Source organism: Coloeus monedula (genome assembly GCF_965178545.1).
Source record: "Coloeus monedula genome assembly, chromosome: 6".
Taxonomy (NCBI): Eukaryota; Metazoa; Chordata; class Aves; order Passeriformes; family Corvidae; genus Coloeus; species Coloeus monedula.
The window spans coordinates 14,929,681-14,952,595 of NC_138786.1; the positions used below are offsets into that span (position 1 = coordinate 14,929,681).

The 22,915-nt window shown below is 36.9% G+C and overlaps 1 protein-coding gene across 1 annotated transcript in view; it reads left to right on the forward strand.

Moving 5' to 3' along the window:
* The window catches only part of OTOG (otogelin), a 92,500-nt gene that overhangs the window by 15,192 nt on the left and 54,393 nt on the right, over nt 1-22,915 (forward strand). The window contains exons 11-20 of the mRNA XM_082283514.1: nt 398-444; nt 930-1,075; nt 6,626-6,758; nt 7,698-7,875; nt 9,707-9,831; nt 10,758-10,970; nt 12,549-12,714; nt 13,225-13,299; nt 16,244-16,287; nt 17,436-17,589. Of these exons, the coding sequence (XP_082139640.1) occupies nt 398-444; nt 930-1,075; nt 6,626-6,758; nt 7,698-7,875; nt 9,707-9,831; nt 10,758-10,970; nt 12,549-12,714; nt 13,225-13,299; nt 16,244-16,287; nt 17,436-17,589 (1,281 nt within the window). The remainder of the gene's footprint in view (nt 1-397; nt 445-929; nt 1,076-6,625; nt 6,759-7,697; nt 7,876-9,706; nt 9,832-10,757; nt 10,971-12,548; nt 12,715-13,224; nt 13,300-16,243; nt 16,288-17,435; nt 17,590-22,915) is intronic.

The window sequence follows — 22,915 nt, forward strand, 5'->3', positions numbered from 1 at the left end:
GGAAAGAAAATTTGTAGTACAAGAAAGTGCCTTTTATTGGATCACCTAAACTGAAAAAAGTTGCAGATGTGCAACTTTCTTCCCCCAATAATTCTGTCTTTAGAAGTCGTAAGATTCAAAGTACTTGTGCCTATTCTTCTCAATGTTATTAATCCTTAGCTTTTTTAATGGTTATTAAGGAGCTAAAAAGAAACAATAGTGGTACTGGATGCATGGATGAAATATCATGTGATCGTGTCCTCATGACAAGATTCCAGGCATTCTAAAGACTGATAACTCTGTTGTACCCTTTTGTAAGACTCAAGACACTTGCTGATCATTCCACAGAGAAGGAATCCATGAAGAACAACTGAGGGACAGCTGGGTATAACTCAGAAACTTTTTGTTTTGATTTCAGCACTTGCATTGGAGGAAAGTGGATCTGTACAAATCTTACATGTCCAGGTGTGTCAAAGTCTTGAATACTTAACTGTTTGATAACTCAATTCTTACTTCACGTAAAATAGTACTTTTAGATCTTAATATGGTATTTCATTATGTATTTGCATTTTTATTTCAATCTATATTAAATATTAAAATGGTCTGGCTTATCAGGTAACTGTGTTAATATTTCTGAAAATCAGTCTTACGAGCCACAAATCCAGTACCCATAACATAAGGATGACACATATTATTGCCTCTTTCTGGGGGAGGAGCTGCTCAGGTATCCTGGCCTGGCATCATGTGGGAGCTCCATAACAAAAGCAAGGAAAAGTTTAAGTTCCTAACTGTGTTCCTAATACCTGGTTGTAACATAAATACAATTTTATAAATTAAAGAATGTATCAGAGTGTATGAACTCACCAGTAGTTATAACTGTAGAGCTATTGCTATGATGAGTACTCTGCCTTTACTACATGCTTACATGCATTATTTATTATGTTTTTCAGCTGAATGCTCCGTTTCAGGAGACACCCATTTCATGACCTTTGATGGGCGCAAATACACTTTCCAAGCCACCTGCCAATATATTCTGGCAAAGAGCCGCACCTCTGGAATGTTCACAGTATCCTTGCAAAATGCTCCTTGTGGACAGGTAAGAGTTGCAGCCTTCTTGTAATGTTTATATCCTGAAGGATCTGTTAATGGAGGGAAAAAAAAGCATTTAAAAAGAAAAGCAAGCTACAAGCCTGTGCATGTGTATGGCTGATCCTAAGGGTGCTATTCAAAGTGGTGTGATACTACTTTGTGTTTGAAAGTTTCTGATGCTGTACACAGAAGTCACCAAATATTTTTGTCTGCCTTATATCCAAGACCTGTTCTTTCATTTGTTTTATATGTGCATTTCTGAGCATGTATTATAAAACTATGTGTGAGGTATGGAGCACTGGTAAGGTTTTTGACTACAGAGTTTCATTTTTATTACAGTCTTGAAAGGGCTAATAATTTTCAGGCAGTTATGTCAAGATAGAACAGATCTTAAAATTCATACATGGTACAGGAAATGTGGACTGAACTTAGCTGTTTTCTCAAATCAGGCTTTTCTCACTGTCTGAGTTCTACATGTGCATGTAAGGGCAGGATTTGGCTCACATTTATACTAAGGTCATGATTACCAAGCTGCTGGATTCACTGTAGGAGAGAGACTTTGTATCTTGGCCAGATTTATGTTCTGTCTCCAATGGCCTTCTGTAGTAATTTTTATTTAGAAGCAACTGTACAAGCATTTGAAGTGTATATAGCCTTAAATATGACTTTGCTATAATTCTAGACCATCTATATATGTGAGGCCCACATTATTACATAATTCACATAAAATCAGATTTAGCACCTTTGCTTTGTACTTCTGTGGAGTACATTAGCTACATTAGTTTTCTTCTGTGTTCTAAATAAATGTGTGATTCTGTAAGTCCTTTTACATTAATGATTGCAGTCACTTTCTCTGCAGTTTCTATTGTTCATGCACTTGAGATTTCCTTGGAGAAATGAAATGGTTATATCAGTTGTCATGCTTCACTTTATAAAGGCATATTTCAGTAGTTGTTTTCTATTTCTGCATTTTAACCTACTTCTCTGGATGACCGAAAAGACTTTTAAGTAGAAAGTTAGAATAAAGTTGCAGTGACAAGTTTATTATAATAGAAAGTTTTATTTGCAGTCCAGGTAGGAGATAGGAGACTGAGTGCAGGGAGTGCCCCTATCTCAGTGGTAGAAGTTGAGAGGTAAGAAAAATAGCTTAACTGGATAGAAACCAAATACATTCTGAAACTTGATGATCCACAAAAAAATGTCTCTTCTATGGTTCCTAGGAGAAGTGTATCAGGACCAGATATGTGACAGGGCCTAGAAGTTACCACTGCTGAAAAAGTGGATTCCTGGATAGGAAATAAAATCTCTGTATAACACCCTAACAGCCTTCAGCTCTTTGAGATAGAAGTGTTACAGTGAGGCCTGTGAAATGAAGTCTTGGCAAGGACATGCACATTTAAAGAACTTCCACACTTTAACCTCTGTGTGCATTTTTCTTGTGATCTTGCTAGAATTTCCTGTTTATAGGAAGATTGAAGCTGTTTCAAGATGTATTTGGTTGTTGTTAGAATTCCCCCCTTCAAGTACATATTTGAGTTACCTTGGTTTTATTTCAACAAGTAGGGCTGGCTTCATTCTGTGCTAACCTTGGAAACCTGAGGAGCTGATTAAGTTTGTATCATCTCAAAGAAATAAAAAATAAAAGGAATATATGTGAAACAAAACATAGGCATACATCTATTCAGTGTCATAGTCTTAGAATTTTGCAGGGTCCAAGAAGCTTGAGAAAGGTGGTTGTGCATAGTATAGATGAACTATATAATGGAAGAAAAGCAAAGGAAATCCCCAGAGAAACTGTCTAGGCAACTTTTATATCAAAGGAGAGTTGAGGCCAAAGTGACTTCTTGCAGAAGCTCACAGCAGAGTACCTTTCAGCCTGACCTGCTGAAAAGCCCATCAATTAACAGAGCAAATATCTGCTGTGATAATGTGCATAGTATGTATGTGTGTCTCATTCCCTTGGGCGAGGGAACACTCTGCATACAAACAGACAGAATTATGCTTTTTGGTTTAGTTTTTGTGGTTACTTTTTGTTGGGGAAAGTGATAACCAAACAAGCTGGCTTTCTGCAGCGCTGGTGAGACTGCAGAGTGCTTTGTGGTAACTCTTGCATTCTTCCTCAGCCTCACTCTGTGACTTTGCTTAATGTATCTTTGTGTCCAGGTGGTTTGTAGGTGAAAAAAACCAGATTCTCTTGGCTTTTACTGCATGTTGGGCTTCATACCTCACCTAGCCTTTAACAAAAGTAACCTGATCAGTCCCTAACAGGCATAGATTTTACAGAGGTCTGAGTAAAGCATTCTGGATGTTAACAGAGTAATCAGAGGATTATGGGATATGTCCCAGAACTACATGTTGCTAATTTAATTATCAGTGTACAGGTGATAAGAGGGTAGTGAGAACAGTTTGTGTAGTATAATGCAAGAATTTGGGGCTTCAGTGCAGCTATTCAAGTCTCTCATTATCAACCAGCTGGTACCACTTGGCAGGAGATCTGCTTTTCAGTTCCCCAGGCACCCTCCATTGTTTTTTTTTCCCATTTATAAAAATTAATGAATTGAAATGGGAAGCTAAAAGATTTGTAATGTGGAATCTCATATTTCTTGATGGTTTGAGATTTTATGTGCTTCCTTAAAAAAGCCTTATCTCTCCCATCTCATTCAAGCAGACTAGAAAATGTGGAAAGAAAATACCTGGGGAGATTTCAGCTTTCTGAATCACAAAGAATCCAGTCATCCTGAGCCTTAGAGTTGGTGACATAAACAGTCATCAGGCAACAAGTTATTTCAAAACGATGTGAAATTTTGTTTAAGCACTTTCTGGAAGGAGAATCAGTCAAGTGATCAGCACAGCTTAACCTTATCTGAGTTTCAGGTGACAGCCTCACTGGCTTTGTAGTTTGTATGATGAGAAGGTCTTCTGAATATAGATTTTTATTTTTTTTTTTTAAGAGTCTAGTGAGAGAAATGGCCATTCCTGTGAAAACACCTGCCAAAAGCTGGCAGGGCCAGTGCTGAGAAAGAAACACTCTATTGGAACAGAGAACAATTGTCAGGCAGAATTTCTCCTTCAGTTTAAGCCTCAAGGAATAATAAAGCTTTTGTTGATACTGTGTAGTAATGTACATACTGTGGAGGGTTGTTTTCTTGGTTCTCCTCTGTTTTGCATGCCTCCAGACATTCTTTTATTTTCAGCTTTTAAAAGACCAACCGTATTGTCAATTTGTATCCATTGTTGCTGAATGAAATGCACAGAAACCTAATTTCTTAGTAAAGAGGCAAGACAGCAAGATAAGCTGCAAGTACACGGCTTCACAGGGCAGATGTCTGTCTTCACTCTCAGTCCAGGAGAGATGGTTGAGCTGATGAAATATCTCCAGTTATTTTTATAACCTCCTATTTTCAAGTTTCATTTTATCTTTTCCTCTGCCGGTGAAAGATCGCTGTTGCATTATTGTCTAGAGACAGGGAAATTCTGCATGTAGTTTTTAATCTTCACACACCGAGGTGTGCACTTGTGTCCATGGTACTTGAGCTGACAGATGATCTACTCTGTGCTAGTTCAGCATCTCTCAGAGCCACATGGTAGTGCGACTTGCAGCTCTAGGAATGGTTTTCAACAATCAGGGCAGCATTTGAAGTCCCAGTAAAAGTCAGAGTTGAATAAAAGTGTAAATCTTTAAGCTGAACGTTCCGATCTCTTTGCACTGTGAATGATCCTATTCACTGTGTAATTTTGATATTTGTGCAGCTGTCCAAAGGTTGTCTTAACTACATCTTTTTCAGTGCCTCTTTCAGCACTGAAGATGCTTAGAATTTTACTGTTTCATCATTAGTTATGGCTTCACTGGAGGCAGTGGGGCTGAATAATGTGGCTCCAACACCTCTGGTGGTTATTTCTTGGCTGCAGCACAGTTCCAGATGCAATCAATTTGGAATTTTCTGCAGGGAGACCTAGAATGTTCTTTGGCTGTGTGATGTCTGTATATATTCTGGTGTGTAAGACTGTTTTGAATTTGTGCTGAAAATGGTGTTGGTAAGAGAGATGGTTTTTGTTAGGACGTTATGAAACATCAAAGATGCATAATTGAGATGAGAGTAAGATGAACAAATGGTGTGACAAGAGTGGACCCAATTTTTGTCATTGTTCTGGAATACTTGTTAAATGGTTACAAGGTCTTGCAGTGAAGGAGGCTGAGCAGAAGAACCAGCAACTGGGTGCTTCCCCCTTTCGTCTGCAGATGGCAGGGAATGGACAGTCTCTTAACTTTATCCAGCCACACTAGGCCAGCCTAAATAAGCTGGTGTCTCAAGCTGTGCTAAAGAGATTTGAGTGTAACAGGAGTGGCACAAACCTGATTTCCTTCTAGATCAATAAGAAAGTAAAATGTGGACTTGGATTCTGATGTGTTTCACCATGTAGCAAGGTCAATGCTGACATGGTGAAGTTCAGGTCATCTCTCGATCTATCTCTGTGCCTGATTCTCTTTGATAAAATATTTTTCTTAAGAAATTAAGTAGTGATCAAATTCATTTTGTTAAGAAAAATATGTTAACCTGCTGTAGTTAATATACATTCTTTAACAAGCATTCTTTCCATATTGGCATTGGAAGCCAAAGTACCACTCTGGAAAGTAGAAGTCCTGTCCTAAAAACTTTGATTGTAATTGACCACTGTTAATCATCTACCTGACTTGTTTCCATGTTACTTAGTAGAGGTGTATTTGCTGTAGAATTTCAGTTAATTAGCTGCTTTTGGTACTGCTGACAATTCGGTTTCACTGGAGAGTGTGGGTGTAAAAAAAGTGAACAAGGTTGGTCTAGAATTTTTTTTTGAGTATATTTCATCCAGACTGCAATGCAGTATTCCTACTTGTGCTTTTTTCTGTATGACATTTTGACTTGAAGAAGTGAAATGGAAATAAGAATAAGCAACAGTAGCAGCAAGAAGCAAGCTGGGTCAGTTGGATGTGGTGATACTTTACGCTGTCACGATGCTGCCTTTCTTCCATCAGTATTCATCCAGGGAGCTTATGAACATGGTTTACTCTACAACTCTCCTCAGAAATAATTAACTTAGATGCCGTTTTAAATAATGATTTAAAAGATGTTTCTGTCTTTCATTAATGTTTGCCTTTAAAAGAATTTTGTACCTTAAAATATGCTTTAAAAGAAGCTGGGTGTATCAGAACACGTTGAAGTACAAATCTGGAGTTTGATGCACTGCTCTGTAGATAATGCAGCGTTGTTAGTGAGCATCAACTCAGCCTCAGTGGGTCTTTAATCAAGGTGTCTCATGAGTTGAGGGTGTCGTGGTACTAAGCTATGTAAAAATTGTTTAAATTTCTCTTTCCAAATCCCAATTCTGTGCTGTATTTGCATAGCAGGTTAGTGTTATTAGACACATATGGGAAATCATTCAAAATAATGAACTTTCTGACTTAGCTGTAAAGCTGCATGTTTTATAAGTGCACTCTGCTAGAGAAGCAGGATGCAACTTAAAATTTTAGTTCCCCACTAAGTATAACTTTGCTTGTTTGTTTTGCTCTCACTTGCAGAACCAGGATGGATCATGTATCCAATCCATCAGCCTTATTCTTAAGCAGGACCCCAAGAGGCAAGTGACTCTGACTCATTCAGGAGATGTTTTGATCTATGACCAATTCAAAATTAACCTGCCTTATGCAGATGGTAAGGAATAAAGCATATAAATCCGATCAAACACTAGAGCAATATTTTAATGGCATTTGTGCATGTTGTGATACTGTCAATATTGCTAACATACTGAAGTTAAAAGGCATATTTTAGTATCAATATCATTATTTCTTAAGAAACACTGTGCAAATTCACTTTTGATGTACTTTTTATACTAATGGTAGGAGGTATACAGTGGCTGCACTGGACTAGTTGTCTCTTTTGTTAAGGTTGTATTTATTTTAACAAGTCCAAATGCCATCCCTCACATTTGCAAGGTTTGTTAGTTTTTGCCTGAGGGGACATTCTTTCCTCTTGAAAATTATTATTCTTGAATGGAATAATTTCTTCTCCCATTTTTGTAAGCAACTCATGTAAATTTAAGCAGAAAGAGTCCTATTGCCCCTTGGAGACGAGCTACAGATTTTCAGACAAAAAATGAATTTTGTTTCTTTTTGCTTTGAGTTTTTAAATCTCCGTCCTGAAGATGTCTGTCATTCTACATAGGAATATGTGATTGTTAGATTTAGTGTTATCTTTAATGAGAGCTTGATATGCAGATCATTAGTACATTTGATATCTGCAAGGCCTTGGCTCTTTGGGAATTTCACAAAAAATGCTTTAACACAGGAAGCGTGTTCCTGGTTATAGGATTAGTTTGTCTACAAAAAATGGTCTGCAGTGTTTATATCTTTAAATTTATTTCATTTAGTGCATTTTAAAAAGTGTGGTGACTCTCACAAGTTTCTTGTTTTGTTCTTAAAGTTTGAATCAGTATAATCTTTCATGAGAAATCAATGATTAGAGGAAAATAGGAGAAAAATTAAACTTACATAAAAGTGCTATAAACCAAAACGAGTGAAATGACAAGAAACAAAATGTAAATTTCAAGCAGATTTCCTTTCCCTTTCAACAGTCTCTGTTTTTACTCACCAGAGTTATTTGAAGTACGGAAACTCTCCTCTGTATTTCTGCAAGTAAAGACACAGATTGGATTACAGATCCTCTACGACAGAGAAGGACTGAGGCTTTACCTTCAAGTGGATGAACGGTGGAAGGATGACACTGTGGGCCTCTGTGGAACCTTCAATGGAAACACAGAGGATGATTTTCTGTATGCAGAGCTGCAAGATTTTTATCTGCCAGTATATGAATATCCATAGTTAGAGTGGTAGATCAGATGTGTACTGAAGCTGAAAGGATAGATACCACGAATAATTCATTTTGAAGTTTTTCATTAGTGAGATAGACAGTAGGGTTTAGTTTGCTAGCAAAATCTGTAGCTTCAGCTACAGAATATCAAGCCAGATTTTGCTCGAAATATATATTATAAATATATATATTAAAATATTTTATATATATAAATATTTTAATATAAAACTCTGGTGAAGTGTACCTGATGCACAAGGGCTATTTTACCAGAATAATGTTGTCCAAAATACAGAATGGCCTACGTAAGGAACTTTCTGCCTCTCTACAAGAGTCTATCTCTTTCCAGCTCCTGTTTTCTCCTGCGAGTCCTAATCTGCTGTCTCTGACAGAGCCTCCATTGTTCAGTTCCTGCAGAGCAGCACCAGGAACAGGCTGCTCCCTGAGCTTCTCTTCCTTGGGATGCAGTGAGAGGTGGTCAGAGCTGCCCAAGCACCATAGTCAAAACTGCTGTTTGCCCAGTTTCTTTGCAACATACTTCTCACAGACACTAAAGAACAAATTTGCTTCCAGTGGATTAGAGTAGCCTAATGGAGCTGGGAGAAGAACACAAATTTAGGACACAACAGGATAGTTCTTTTACCAAGATATGATAAGGAAGAGTAGGAGAACTTATTCTCTCAAGACCGTTGCAATTTTTCTAACTCAAAATTAATTGAGAAATGGAAAAGCTTTCCATTATATTTCCAGTCTAAAAAGACATATACACACACAAATATACCAGTGGAATTTTGAACATTTTTTATTTTAGATTCAAAAGTATTATCAGACTATTATTTATAATGAGACTAGGAAATATATAGACAGCATCTCGATGAAGCAATATTTATGTAAAACCAGTTAAAATATTTCTGTTTGACAAGTAGTTTTGTAGTGTGTTTTTGATGACAGTCGTTGGATTGCTCTCATGCAAGTGAGCAGCTGTTCAATAGTTGGCATTTGTGCAAAAAGCACTTAAACCTGGGGATTTCTGAATTGTGCTGAGACATGACACAGACTGTGGTGTATAATCATCTTGACAGGTACGCAACCGACCTGACCCACAGCGGATTTGGGAGACTTGCCCTAGGCAGTGGTGTCTTTTGCAATACCTTCAATCCCAGCTGCTTTACCAGTGACAATACTCCTGATTGTGTGCCTAATGCAATCTTTTTCCTCAAGTGTAGCACTCCATGTTTAAATGCAGTTTTGATCATTCTCTCTGTACGATATTATTGTGCCTTGGTTATTTTGATCAAAGTCTTTATCATTCAGCTTCTATTACCTGGGCCTCATGGGTATCAATTGCTTTTGCACTTGTATTTCTGGATGCTTGGATTTCTTTTCTTTTCCCTTTCCTGAAAGGAAAAGAGCCTGGGAAGTCGGCAACAGACAGGAAAGTACAGGTAGAAGAGAGATTAAAAATGAATCGGATATCACTAAGGAGCCAGAAGTACAAATAAGGGAGTTCAAACTATCAGGACAGTGATGCTTATGATTGAATGAGTCATTCCATAAAAATGGAATTTGGTCTATTTTGATCTTTTCTTCCTTAAAAAGTCTCTAGAGGACATTTCTTTTGTTTCTGGGTCTGTACCTGGAAAGAGAGAGGAGTCCTGAAACTTAGGATTACAGTTTTATGGGCAAGTGCATGAGAATATGGAACAGTGAAAGAGGAGCTTGAATCAAAGGGTGTTAGAACTGAGACCATTCTGCAAATTCACCATGTTTTTTCTGGCTAACTTGTTTTGTAAAAGATCTCCGGTTGGAGTAACAGAAAGCACTCCAGAGCTGTTTGGAAACACGTGGAAAACTTCATCGGCGTGCGTTCTTGTGCGTGATAGTTCACAGGTGGATCCGTGTGATGTTCATCTGCAGGCAGGTGGGCAGTGAAGGCCTATTCTTATTCTTATTAATGCATTTCTACTTAGCACATCTGTGCCTTTTTTCCTAATTGGATCAGGTACAGCAATTACCAGTCCTACCCATTAAAGAAATTAGTACCTAGGGGTAGTATAGAGGCAGCTGAGTTCAATGCCCTAAGAAATCACATTGTGTATTGTTTGAGGATTTTGTAATACTTGCAGAGGCACTTGAAATGCATCAATTTTATTTCTGGTTTGCAGTTACACTGTGTTAAATTAAACATGCATTAAAGTTTGGTAGTATGTCTTGTATTGGTGATGCTGCTAGGAGACTCAAAACTACTGCAGTATTCATTTTTGAGAATACCAAAAAAACCTAAATACTTGATTTAGTTGTCTACTGTGGAAGAGGATGAGTGGAAAAAAGATGCTTATGCACTGCCAGCCTATAGATTTAGCTGAAAGGGTCCAGGTGGGGTAATATGCAGGTGGCTGATGCCATGAGGACCACAGATAGGTCATTAAGTCATCCTTTAATAATGATGAACTTTGTAGATCATCAGTTATATCCCTTTCACAGTTCCTGCCACTTCTTGTATTGGACACTACGCACTTGTAAAGCCATAGAGGTAGAATATTAATTACATATTAATTACATTGCTGTAATTTCAGCAATGCTTGGGAATTGTCATGTCTCCTGCTACAGCATCACCTGTCTTCTGAGTATTTACATGATGTGCAGCACTAAAAAACTGCATTCTTGGTAACAGATTTGGACGTGAACCTTAGTTCTTCTTTAGATCTGTGTAGTTATCAAAGATTAAAAGATTTATGTGGCAGTAGAATATAACCATGATTGGTTGCATTGTATAGAAGACATTTTTTGTTCCAAGTCTTTTTGAACTCCCTCACTGAAACAGTTTTTAATCTGTTATTTGTGTAGCCTCTTATGCAGCGGAAGCTTGTAGCATCCTTACGAAAGATCTTTTTGCTCCATGCTACCCCTATTTGAGTCCTGTTCCCTATTTTGAGCAGTGCAGAAGAGACACTTGCAAATGTGGACAGACTTGTTTTTGCTCTGCTCTGGCCCATTACGCTCATCATTGCCGAAGGTTTGGAGTTGTAATAGATTTCAGAGGAGCTGTCCCAGATTGTGGTGAGTTTACTTTTGCTTCTAGATTTAAATAATTACTGCCTGAGCACTTTGGAGACAATCAGAAAATAAAATTAAATCAATACAATCTTTTAAAAGAGAAAAGGATTAATTCTAGTGTGATCTTCTGTGTGCTGGACAAGGTTATTTTTTTATCAAGACAGTTAATGGTAGTGTTCGTAGAGGACTCTTCCTTTACAGTTTACTTTCTTTACTTCTTTGACCTATGAAACATTACAAAGGTTTTTTTAAAATAGTTGGAGGACTTCAAATGTGTACAGAATTCAAAATGTCTGTCCTTATTCTATGGCGTTGCACAGCTCGTACCATATAGATATTATTCATGAACTGCATGAATAGATTTCTTTTGCTTGTAGATGCTAGGTTTATCTAGTTTTTCAAATTAACCAGAAGAGGAATGATGGTATTTAGCAGTTTTAGTTGGATTACTGTCAACTTCTGCTGTCTGACAATCTCTTGGCTTATTCTCTTACTGTCAGCAACACCGGAATACACGAAGTGCTGAAGCAAGTGTTGAAACTTGGTATTGTTGTTATTTAGTTTTAAACAAAGAGAAGAATTCAGAATTTACATATCTTTATAGATAAAGATCACGTCTGTTATCTATTCCATAAAGCCTCACAAGCAAAGGAGTGGGATAATATTAAATTCTTCAGTTTATATTAATTTTTAATGATGCAAAAGATATTGATAGGACATGTTAGGCTCTCACACACATTTTAAAAAAAATATGGAATTGGAAACCCGATCAAACAACCTGAAACTGACACCCCTGATGTCAGAGTCTGGTCTGGCTCTATTAACAAGTCTGAAAATCATTTCTAATGAACATTCAAGAACTTAAAATTTAACAGTTGTCATCACACCATGTAATTATCCATGTTGTAGTGCATGATGAAGATTAAGTTGGTCCAGCTTCAGCATCTCAAGCTGGAATATCTGTATATATATCTGACAAGACTGGCTCATTTGCTTTAGTTATGGCCTGAATGGCTGTGTCCACTTTCGATTGAAAGAGTCATTCAAGCCATTTGATTTTATCTAACTTTTCTGGAAGCAAGTACAGTTCTCTTATTTAAAAAGTCATGCTTGTAGCATTTAAAATACGTGAATCTGTTAGTATTTCAAGAGCTTCAGACTTTTTTTCAGTAGAGCTTTATAAGAGACATATATAGAGAGAGAGAAGAAAACTTAAGATGGTATTGTGCAACATCTGCAAAGTATACACATTTTATTTAATGCTTTTAATGTTTTCTTTAAGGTGCTGTGCACTTCCAAAAGCCCATGCACAAGAGCCAAGTATTTTCAGAGTTAGAGGCAAAAAGGCTTCAGCTGTTCAGTTTCCACAGTGTAAATCTGGATTAACTGCACAGACTCATTGCACTTGTTATTACTGTGGATTTACATCTGTGTAGTTTACACAACCTAGTGCCAAGATAGCAATTTTAGTGGAATTTAATGTGATTGGGAACGAAAGAATGGAGATGTTTATCAGAAAACTTTTGGGAGGTACTTGAGTCTCTTGCACTGCAATTTGAGAGATCTGTTTCATTTGGACAGCTCTTTCATGTGAAGATACAAAGGAGTACAGTACTTGTGTATCTACCTGTGGCAGAACCTGCCAAGCACTGTCTGTGCCAGAGACATGCAGCAGTGGCTGTGTTGAAGGTTGTGCCTGTCCCTCTGGAATGTATTTGGATACCAAGACTGAACAATGTGTGCAGAGGTGGGTAAAATTGCAGTTCTGATACTCACACTTGCTGTTTCGGACCACCACATTCACAAGTCAGAGTGGGAAGCTAATAAACATCTACCCTTGTAGATGATAGGCATCTGTAAACTTGACAGGGTCTCTTAGACTTATACAGAACTGATGTCTGTGTTAATCAAAAATAGCTTTTCTATAGCGTGTACACTCATCCAACATCATCAGTGCTAGTTCTTACATTCTTGTCTGGTTTTTGGCATATAAGAGATGCAAAACATAAGGTTCCACTTTCCTACTGATTTGGTTTGAAATGGGCTTGAGTTGTATGGCAGTATTGAGATCAATTTCTTTCATTAAAACAGAACAAAACAAAACAGGACAACCACAAAACCACCAGCTAACCAAAAAAAACCTCACCTAAACCAAAAAAGCAACCAATTGAAATTTGAACAGCAATTAAGTCAATGGGAATTTTGTTTTATTTCTTCAGTTTGAGTTAATCAGTTACATGTTTTTTCTCTACTCCAGAAATGAATGCCCATGTTACTTTCAAGGAATTGACTATCCCCCTGGAGAAAATGTCATGACATCTTTAGGTAAATGGTAAGATACAAAACTGTGTTTTCACATAACACATAATTGTGTCACAATTTTAAGAGCTCTATCAAATCATTCTGATTATTTTGTTGGATTTCCTTTTTATTGTTTTAGTTATTTTTTAACAAAATATACAGAATAAGCCTGCATCCATTTTCTACGTTTGACAAAGGTCCTTTAGAATTCAGGCTTTTTAGGCTGCTGTGCCTTGTAATGCAATATATTGAAGTGCAAAGCAGAAAGAAAAGCCACAATAATTTCTTATATCCATACCAATATGGAGAGCTTCAGAAAAGCTCAGAGATTTCCTGACTGTCCCTAGATCTTCACTGCTATTCTCCTCTGTACCAGATTCTAAGTCCATTTATGAAGAATTATTAAGAACCTGTCTTCCACTAGTATAGAATCATTATAAAAGAGCAATGTGGCTTTTGCCAACTAAGAAACAACACAAAACTGTCAGCTGCAGCCAATGGTAAATAAGCATCTGTTACTGTTCCTTATATTTGGCATTTATTCTTGTCCTCTTGTTCTTCCATTTGCATCATCGCAGTCATGACATTAGAGAAGAAAGCTTGTTAGATGATCGTGGATGCTGCCAGATGCATCCTTTTCAACAGTAATTTCTGTCTGGAGAAGGTTAAATAATGTGGACAACAAGTTCTGTAAATAACAAGCTTTCAAAAGTAATATCTGAGCTCTCACTGCTTCTGTCAGTTGTTACGGCACTTAATTAAAAGCAGAGCAGACTGAATCATGTCTGTGACAAATCAGTGTAGTGCTTTAGTTTGTTGTAAAAGCCACATTAGAGATTGGTGTTGTCAGGCATCTATTGCAATGGGGGCACTTAGTAAGCACACACAAACTCATTCTTACTCTTGTTGATGCTGTGATGATTTTTTGCCTTTTCTTTTACACCCCTGTTACCCTTTTTTACAATTTCTGTATTCTTAGTGCTTTTTGCCTACATTCTTGGACTTGTTGGTCAGGCTAGGAGACTAAACATTTTAGAAGCTTCATAGGTGGGGGTTAGTGTGCCCCAGACTCCAAGGTCCTCTCCAGAACACATTCTATTAGATAGAACCATCCAGGGGAAGGTCCCTTGGGGAGGGGGGCTCACTCGAGCCTCTCCCTGGGGAATCTTTAATAGATATGCTAATTAGTAAGACCTATAATGTTATACCGGATCTTTTGGGGGGTGCATTGCGATGTGCATTGAGGTGCATTTGACATGGATGTGATGCACCTAAGGATCCTTAAAATAAACACCAAGGTAAAATCCCTTTTTCTCTTCTAACCGTGTTTGACTCTTGATTTTAAGACCAGGAAAAGGCATCATGGTCAGCTGTCCATAAATACTGATTATTGTAAGTCGATATCTTACTCATCAGGTTGGCTTATTTTTACCTTAGGGCAGATTCCCTGGAGGGTGCCAGACAGCCCATTCTGAATATGGGGCTGTGCAAAGGCTGGGTGCACTGTTGCCTGCCCTCCCAGGGTATTTTTGTTTACAGAACATGTGCCAGACAGCACTGGCAGTCAAGGGAAGGGGCTTCTCCTGGTAAATCTTTAATCTTCATCCTCAAAGGTCTTGTTTAGCTAATTTTGCTGAGCATTGTGATGGATATATGGCTGAATGCAGACAATGTGATCATCCACAAATGTAGTTTTCAAAAAATTACTGTGGACAAAAATCTTCTTTCTGTTGATTTCAGTGCAATTGTTTGGGATCTGGCAGCTTATGTTTCGTGTCAATGTGTTAATAAAAATAAAATCTACTGGTTTATAACTACTAGAACTTAAGGCAGAATTAGAGATCTGTGTCTCCCATTTAGACATGATTTTTACTTGAGGTGTTTTCATAAGGCTGTATATAGATCTGTTGGGAGAAGTGGCTTTCAAATGCAGAGGTACAGAGTGTCAGCTCCTGACAATTGCCTTGTGCTAGGTGATACATTAGGAGTCATGTAGGAATACATGTGTGGATGAAATGGAAAAAAAAACACTGTGTGTTGAAGTTGTTTTATCTGTCACTTTGTTTTTATTGGAAAAAAATTATGATCTTTACTATATTGTCCCTGTCCTTTTTCCTCTCAGTTGCTTCTTTGGAACTTCCCACTTTCAAACTGGAATTTCTTCTCATGTTTTTCTAAGGAATAGCTTTTCTGCTCTGTTGCTTTCAAGCAGTTCTTTAAAATATTTTCATTGATATTATATCCTTATTTGAGTTGCCTCCCTGTCAGTTGCCTTTGGTACTCCTTTTCCTCTTGCCTGAGTGATACTGTTCATTCCTTGAGCACTTTTCCTGCAGGGCTTTGGGGTCTAATGTGTTCACAGAGAGGGTGTAGCACATACAGAATTTGATTCTGACTCTGCTGAGTAGCCGTAGGAGTCCTGGGGATGCCTTAGCCTTTGCAAAAGAATGGGAAAACAGTGCTGGATTTCATGGACTCTGCTTCTCTAGTGAAGACCAGGACCTGAAACGAAGCCAGCACGGCTAGTTTTTCCTGACAATGAGTTGCAATAGGAGCTGCTACCATTTTAGAAAAGTACTGGACTATTTTGGCTCTAATTAGAAAGGAGCAGACAGTGTTAGGTTTCTCAGTGCTTCCCTGCACACAGTATCTTGTTAGGATTGGGTTTTATGCAGTTTTGAATTGTTTCATGGAGGGGAAATGTGTGTTGGGGAGCAGTATAGGGGTATATTCCTGTACATATTTTTTTGTCAGCCCATGCATTTTAATTTGTAATCAAGCTTTTGCTTTATGCATAATTTTAACTAATGTTCTTCATGTGTTAAGGCAATGAGCACTTTATCCACAGTTATAGTGTTCAGTGCAAACATTTGCAAAATTATTTTGTATTGATTTTTCCTGCATTACTAAATAGAATATATTAATGTTTTAGATCTTCCTGGCTCTCACTACGTCTTTGTGTATTTCCATTGCAGCCATTGCAGGGATGGAGTAATGAACTGTGATAACAACATAATAGGTGAGTGAAGAGAGGGAAAAGATACTTCAAGTCCAATGAATACATTTCCTCCAATCTCTGTGGAACCTCTTGTCTGAACTACAAGACAGTGTAATGTGTACAAATTAACTTGAGGAGATCCATAATTATATATTTGTGTGATTGAAAGTAACACTCCTGCTTTGTAGCAGCCTAAATGTTCAAAATACTGTTAGAGCAAATTTTTTTCCCCAGTACTTTAAAATATTACTTTTTTAGATTGCTAATGTAGGTAAGCTTTGCTGCAGGATAAACAGCAGACCTTCAGAAGGGCAGATGAAGGTTAGCTTTGCCCCAAATAATATGAGGGTACAAACTGAACACTGCCAGTAATTTTTCACAGATATGTTTTCTTTCCCTCCACAAACCCTGACTAATAGAAATATGAAAAAAATTGTTTTGTCATATTTTGCAAGGCAATGAATGAACTGCTTTTCCTACTACAGTGGATTTCATATGGCATGAAGTGTTACAGTACATGCTCGTGTTATGATTCTCATTTCATGTCAGTGAGAAAGACATTTATTTGAGGTTTCCATCTTGGAATTGCCAACTCCTTGGCTAGAAATCTGTTCCCCATGCACTTGAAGGTGGTGCTTTGACTGATTTTCACAATTTTTCCAGAACCTCTCTCCTTAACAAAAAATGAAGTAAGCAGCAAACCCCAGCAACTGACCAAAACCAATTCAAAACACTGACACTACTTTTTGTATATACAGTATGCTCAGTGCAGCCCAAAAGTAACAGTACAATAGGGTTGCTTTGTTCACAGTCACTGGCTCCAGCAGGGCAAGTGAAATGTAGGTCTCAGATCTTCTCTTGACATTTTTTTTACTTTCTCTTGATTTTTGTTTCTCTGTTGGTAGTACATTTCTGTTTTGGAGAACCAATTCCTGATTAACAGTTTAGAAAGTCATGTCCCTTACTAAAGGAATATATTCTTTTCAGTATTTTGTATGAGAAACATAGGTGTTCTATGGAATTAACTATGTACAAGAGAGGCCACTGAATGTTACTAGCATTGCTGGATGTTATATTTCTGTGTTACAAACCCTCATTGCACACATTATTTACAGAATACAAAATTTCAGGTACAAAGACTTAAAGCATTTGTCAATTTTCTCCCCCAGCACACAGCTGCCCGGTTGGACAGATTTTTATTAACTGCAGTAATCCACAAGTGGATCCTGAGCTCAGCAGAGAGAGGACTTGTGAGAATCAGCTGCTAAACCTCACTTTCTCAGCACACCTTCCTTGTGTGTCAGGTTGTGTCTGCCCACCCGGGTGAGTACGGACAGAGTTACATCTTTTGGTGCACAAACGTGACTGAGTAATTAATTTTGTTGAGGGTTTCTACTCAGTAGAATTCTACTTGGAGAATTTGAGATACCAAAGGGTGAGCATCAAACTTGTGAAGGCTTATACCATGGTACTGCCTCTTGAAGTCATAACAAATGCTAAACCAAGAGACAAGTGGAGTTAAGTACCTCATAATAATATGATCAAAATAGCAAGAACGTAGAAATGGCAATGAAATAATTTGATTCAATCTGTGTGTTACAGCAGAATTGTGTTTATCTAGATTTTTTTTTTCAAATATCTAACCTCTTATTTCAACATTTGGCTGAAGGAGACAAGTTTATTTATTCATAGGCATAATTTTCAGTATTTTTTCCCTCAAAAGGATCTCTTAAGTCCTGGGGATTTATGCTGATAATGTACAGATGAGCTGTCGTGGAATCAAGCACTGTATTGTTGAGATAATTTTGAATATAGAAATAACAATAATGTGTTTAAGTTATGCCAGCCTTGATGGGATTTAGTTTCTTAAGCACTTAGCCTGAAGATTTTAGTGCTATAATTCTGAAATTATTGTTTATACCTTGAGAGCCTCCTTAAAACAAAGGGTAAAAGCCAGAGCCTCACTCGAACTGTGTTGAAGTAGCTCAATTGAAGTCTGTGCACTCATACTGAGTGATGTATAGTTATTTCTATCTCATGATAAAATATTGCTACTCAGGATTTGGGGATTTTACTTTAATACTCAGAAGCATGAAATGTCAAATGATTCACATGAAATGGAAGCTGTAATTAGTTGAACTCACAGTGTGGTACCGTTGTGAAAAAGTGCAGTATTAAGGTAGATACTTTCAGAATTGCAAAAATTCACCCTCTTGCACCAGGCTGACATATGTCAAAGCTACCTTCAGCAGCACTGTATGGCTGGCAACTCAGATCATATAAACATTTTATTCTCTGCTATTTTGCTGTGCATAACCTCTGAGCTTGTGATCTCTCCTGCTTCCTGGTGAAATTTAGGTCTGCAATTTAAGCAACTACATTTTTTTCTAGCATTGGAAGACTCTGTGTCAAGTGTTGGTGATCCCAAAGCTCTGATAATATGGTTTTATGGTTATAAGGGGCAAAGTGTTATGATTTCCTAGAGACAAAAATACAAAATAAAGAAGTTTTGTCTTCACTGTAACTTTGGCAAACTGAATTCTGTTCTCCTATGGCTGTACATTGCCTGTAGAGATACTAACACAAAATTACATGGTTTTGGTTTCTTGGGGTTTTGTTTGTTTGTTTTGGGTTTTTTTGTTTTGGGTTTTTTGTTTATTTGTTTTGGGGTTTTGGGGTTTTTTTTGAGGAGGTGTGAAGGGAAAGGCTTTTTTGTGTTCCAGAATTTTACCCTCAGTGCTGCTTCAGGTAGAATTAGGAAACAGTGTTAAAGCCTAGAGTTTGAACTAGGAATGTCAGTCTGTACTGATGAAGTAGAAATTAAAGTCATTTACAAACTTGTCAACACTGATATTTTAAATATTCACCTCTAGGGGTGCTATATTGCTTATATAGTTATATTTTTATTTGAGGTTGCTTTAGGAAAAATTAAGAAGATCCTAAAGGTTTGTAGTTTTTTGGTGTCCTTCTGGAAAAGTGAGAGACTTACGCTATGTATTAACTATGCAGGTTTTTTTTATTTAGATACTGAATCTTAATGATGAAGGAATTTTGCTAAGAGTTGCTTTTGGATAGAAGCTGGATCTGAAGAGCCCTAATGTTTTAGGTCAGTCAGTGAATCCACGCTACAATGGTTCATGCTGCAGGTTGAACACAGTAGAGTCAGAATCAGTACAGTACAGTTATGAAAAAAATTTAATTAAATTTTTGGAAGAGAAAAATGGGTGAAATACCATTAGTTTTACACAATACCTCATCCTGTGTTCATGTCAGTTCAAGCAGTGCAGGATTCAAATGCACTGTGGATTTGTGCAACTTTGAAATCCCCTTTCTCAGCTATCAGTTCTTACTGGTGAAATGGAAAACTGAGCTGATATTGTCCGCTTTAAAAGGGTAAAACTGCCATGGAATTTCTTTGATCTTAGCATTAGTCCTTTACCTGAAATTATAAGTTTCATTCCTTTATTCATGCTTTTGTTCCTCTTTGAGATCTTGCATCAGTTTATCTTGATTCATTACATGCAAGCTAAGCTGATTTAAGTAGTAATGAAATCAATTTAATGTGTTTGATTAATTGATTTAGGTAAACTAATTTAAAAAGTGAGTGAGGTAAAGCAAATATGTCACAACTCAGAAACCTGTATAGGAAGCTGTGTTTTTTCAGGAGGAAGGACCTTTCTGATCTGTTTAGTGGTGTGATTATTCCTCAGTGATACCCCGAAAGGTACTTAACAAAAAGAGAAGGAAAGAACCTGTTTTCACAGAAGGTGCCCTTAAGATTTCAAGGGGGCAGTATTTTTGTTTTGCAGTCTGTTTTTCTAATGTCTGAAGTCTGAAATATTCTTTCAAATAATTCACTACTTCTAGCATTCCTTCTTTTTTGTGCTTATAGTACAGCTGTGCTCCATTCCTTTTACTCTGCAGTGAGTAAATCAAATGCAAGTAAACATGCTTAAGTAAATATCTAAATTTGCAGGAGATCATTCTATGGGTTACAGTTCTTAAGGCACAAAAATTAATGACATACTTTCCATCTATTTTAGAAGCTGTTGAAATAAAATATTAATTCTCCTCAAGCTTGCTTTCTTAATGTTGGTTCACACTACTTTGCCTGACATATTAAGTAATTTTTAAGACTTTATTTATGTTTTTTCTTACTGGTTTTCATCTGTCACCATTTAAATGGAAACTTTCTGTATTTCTATGTTGCATTTCAAAAAACTAAGTAATACTCTCTCAGTGCATAATTTTTCAAGTACATTATTTGAATTACATTTGCTGCTTCTGTCTTTCTATGAATCGAATGATTTTTCCCTCCTTAACTGTACCAAATGTGCATGATTTGACAGGGAGACAGAATCTTTAATCAGAGTGCAGAAGAAACAAGGAGAAAAGACAGAGTAAAGGAAAAGGAGGGGAAAAGCCAGTAGTGTCTTCCTACATTTCTGCATTCTGTGTGACATGTTTGCTACAAATGGATATACACTGGTTTGTGCCTGTCCCTGTTCCACTGGTTTTCCATGGTCTCCAGTCAGACCAGTAATGATCTCTGAAACAGCTTCTGTTCATTGTTGCTTACAGCCTGCTCTTGGTGTTGCTGTCAAGAAAAGCAGTCACTTTCCTGAAGGAATAACTTGTGTTTTCTCACTTCCCCCACTGACAGGATGCTACCCTTTGACTGCAGCATGAGTTGGATTTAACTGATCTATGCTGTATAGAGTGTACATTGCAAAATTTATACTGTATTTGCAATATATATAGTTTTGTGGGAGTATTATAATGGTTGGAGTTAATTATCTTAGAGGTCTATTCCCACCTAAATAGTTCTATGACTCTAAGCTGAGCTTAGACTTAAAGTCTAGAGCTTAGACTCTAAGCTGTCAGATTTTTTGAAGACAGGTACTTTTATTTGGACTGAATCAGTCAAATTGTTTAATATACATCGATATTTATTTTAGATCATATTATCCATTCATATTTCCATTAACTGAAATATTTAGCAATTTCCATGTCTATTTTATATTAATTCAATTTTGCTGAAAAACCAAGGCCTTCCGGTCCCTAAATATGAATAATAAATACAAATTCTGAGAGTTATGTCAATAGCTTGAAATACATATTGTCCCAGATGCAAATAGTAATGTTTTCTATTGCTTTTGTTACATCTGCCTATTAGATCTTCGTAATTTTTTGCCTTTTATGGTTTTGTTCCCTCTATAAAGCTATGTTAATTAAACCAGCCACTATACAATTAACCTAAATCTGGGAGTCTCTACTAACTTTGCAGTATTTTGAAACTTTAGTTAATCAAATAATTAACTATTTTTGGACTTTAAATCATGACCAGACTTCTCTTCCTAGTCATGCTTATAAAACTGGCTGTAATTTTCTCCTTGTTTCAGTGACTTTTTAAAATTTGCACTCAATGTTAGTACTGCAAGGGAATAAAAAGTTAATTCTCAGCTGGCTGTCCAGGTCACTTAATTTCTCACAGCTCAGCAACATCCAATACCCAACTCAATATTTTATAGAGTGTCAACACACTGACCTTAAAAAGAAAGCAACACCATTCTAAAATAACTAAGAACACAGTGTGCTCCATTTTCCCAAGCATACGTATTTATTTTTTTAAATGGCCTGAGTCTGTTTGAACCTCAGGAGCACAAGGCAATTGTATTGAAATTTTATTTTTTCCTTGCACTATGTTTAGTTGTTTATAGCTATGTGAGCCACTGTTTTAAGCCAAATGTCTGATAAATTTTTTTATTTTTTTCATTTAGGAAAAATAAAACCAGACCTTCTTTATCCCACCCCCACGCCCTGGAGATAACTGTTGTTATTTATGACAGAGAAGAATGTCTTTTGGGCTAAAACTGGACTCTACTAAATTTGAGGAAATTTAATATAATAAGAATTTTTGTGTGTTGCTTTTCTTTCATCGCTTATTGCTCTCATAAAATAGATCAAGGAAGAGATAGTAAATTCAAAGCTGTAGTATCCAGTAATTGTAATGAAGTTTCATAACGAAGGAATATAATGCCAGATTTTCCTTACAAAAATTTCTAAATTATCACTGTATTTCTGTGGTATGTATCAAATTATACATAAGGGGCTTAAAACACATTTTTGGAAGGTTTTATTAAAAGAAAAAGAAAATTCATCCCTTTCTAATTTTCACAAAGAAAACAATGAATGTTGTCATCTTAAATGTGCCTATGGACAAACAAACCTATTAATGGGGGAAGAATACAGATGAGTTTCAAATATTTTTAGAAAATCAGTCTTTATGGGTGCAATTACATTGACCATGTTACAGCTTAAAATAAGTCTCCTTAGATTAAATCAAAGTCTTGTGCTTTTGGTGTGTATTTAATGTCATTTTTCAGAAGACCTACTGCTCCTCAGTTTAAGCTCAGAATTTACTATTATTATTAGCATGAAAATAAAAGCTGTGTTCTGTCCAAACCTCTCGTTTCTGGATGGCCCTGCTGCTGCTATCAGGCTAAGTATTTTTAGTCCTTTGCTTCTGATTTAGGCAGAGTTTTGTAGAGGTCTGTCAAGAAGACTTAAATGTTTTCCAGGCAAATAAGGGTTAACAACCCCATGGGGATACATAACATCATGGCTATGCCCTTGACTATTTCCTCAG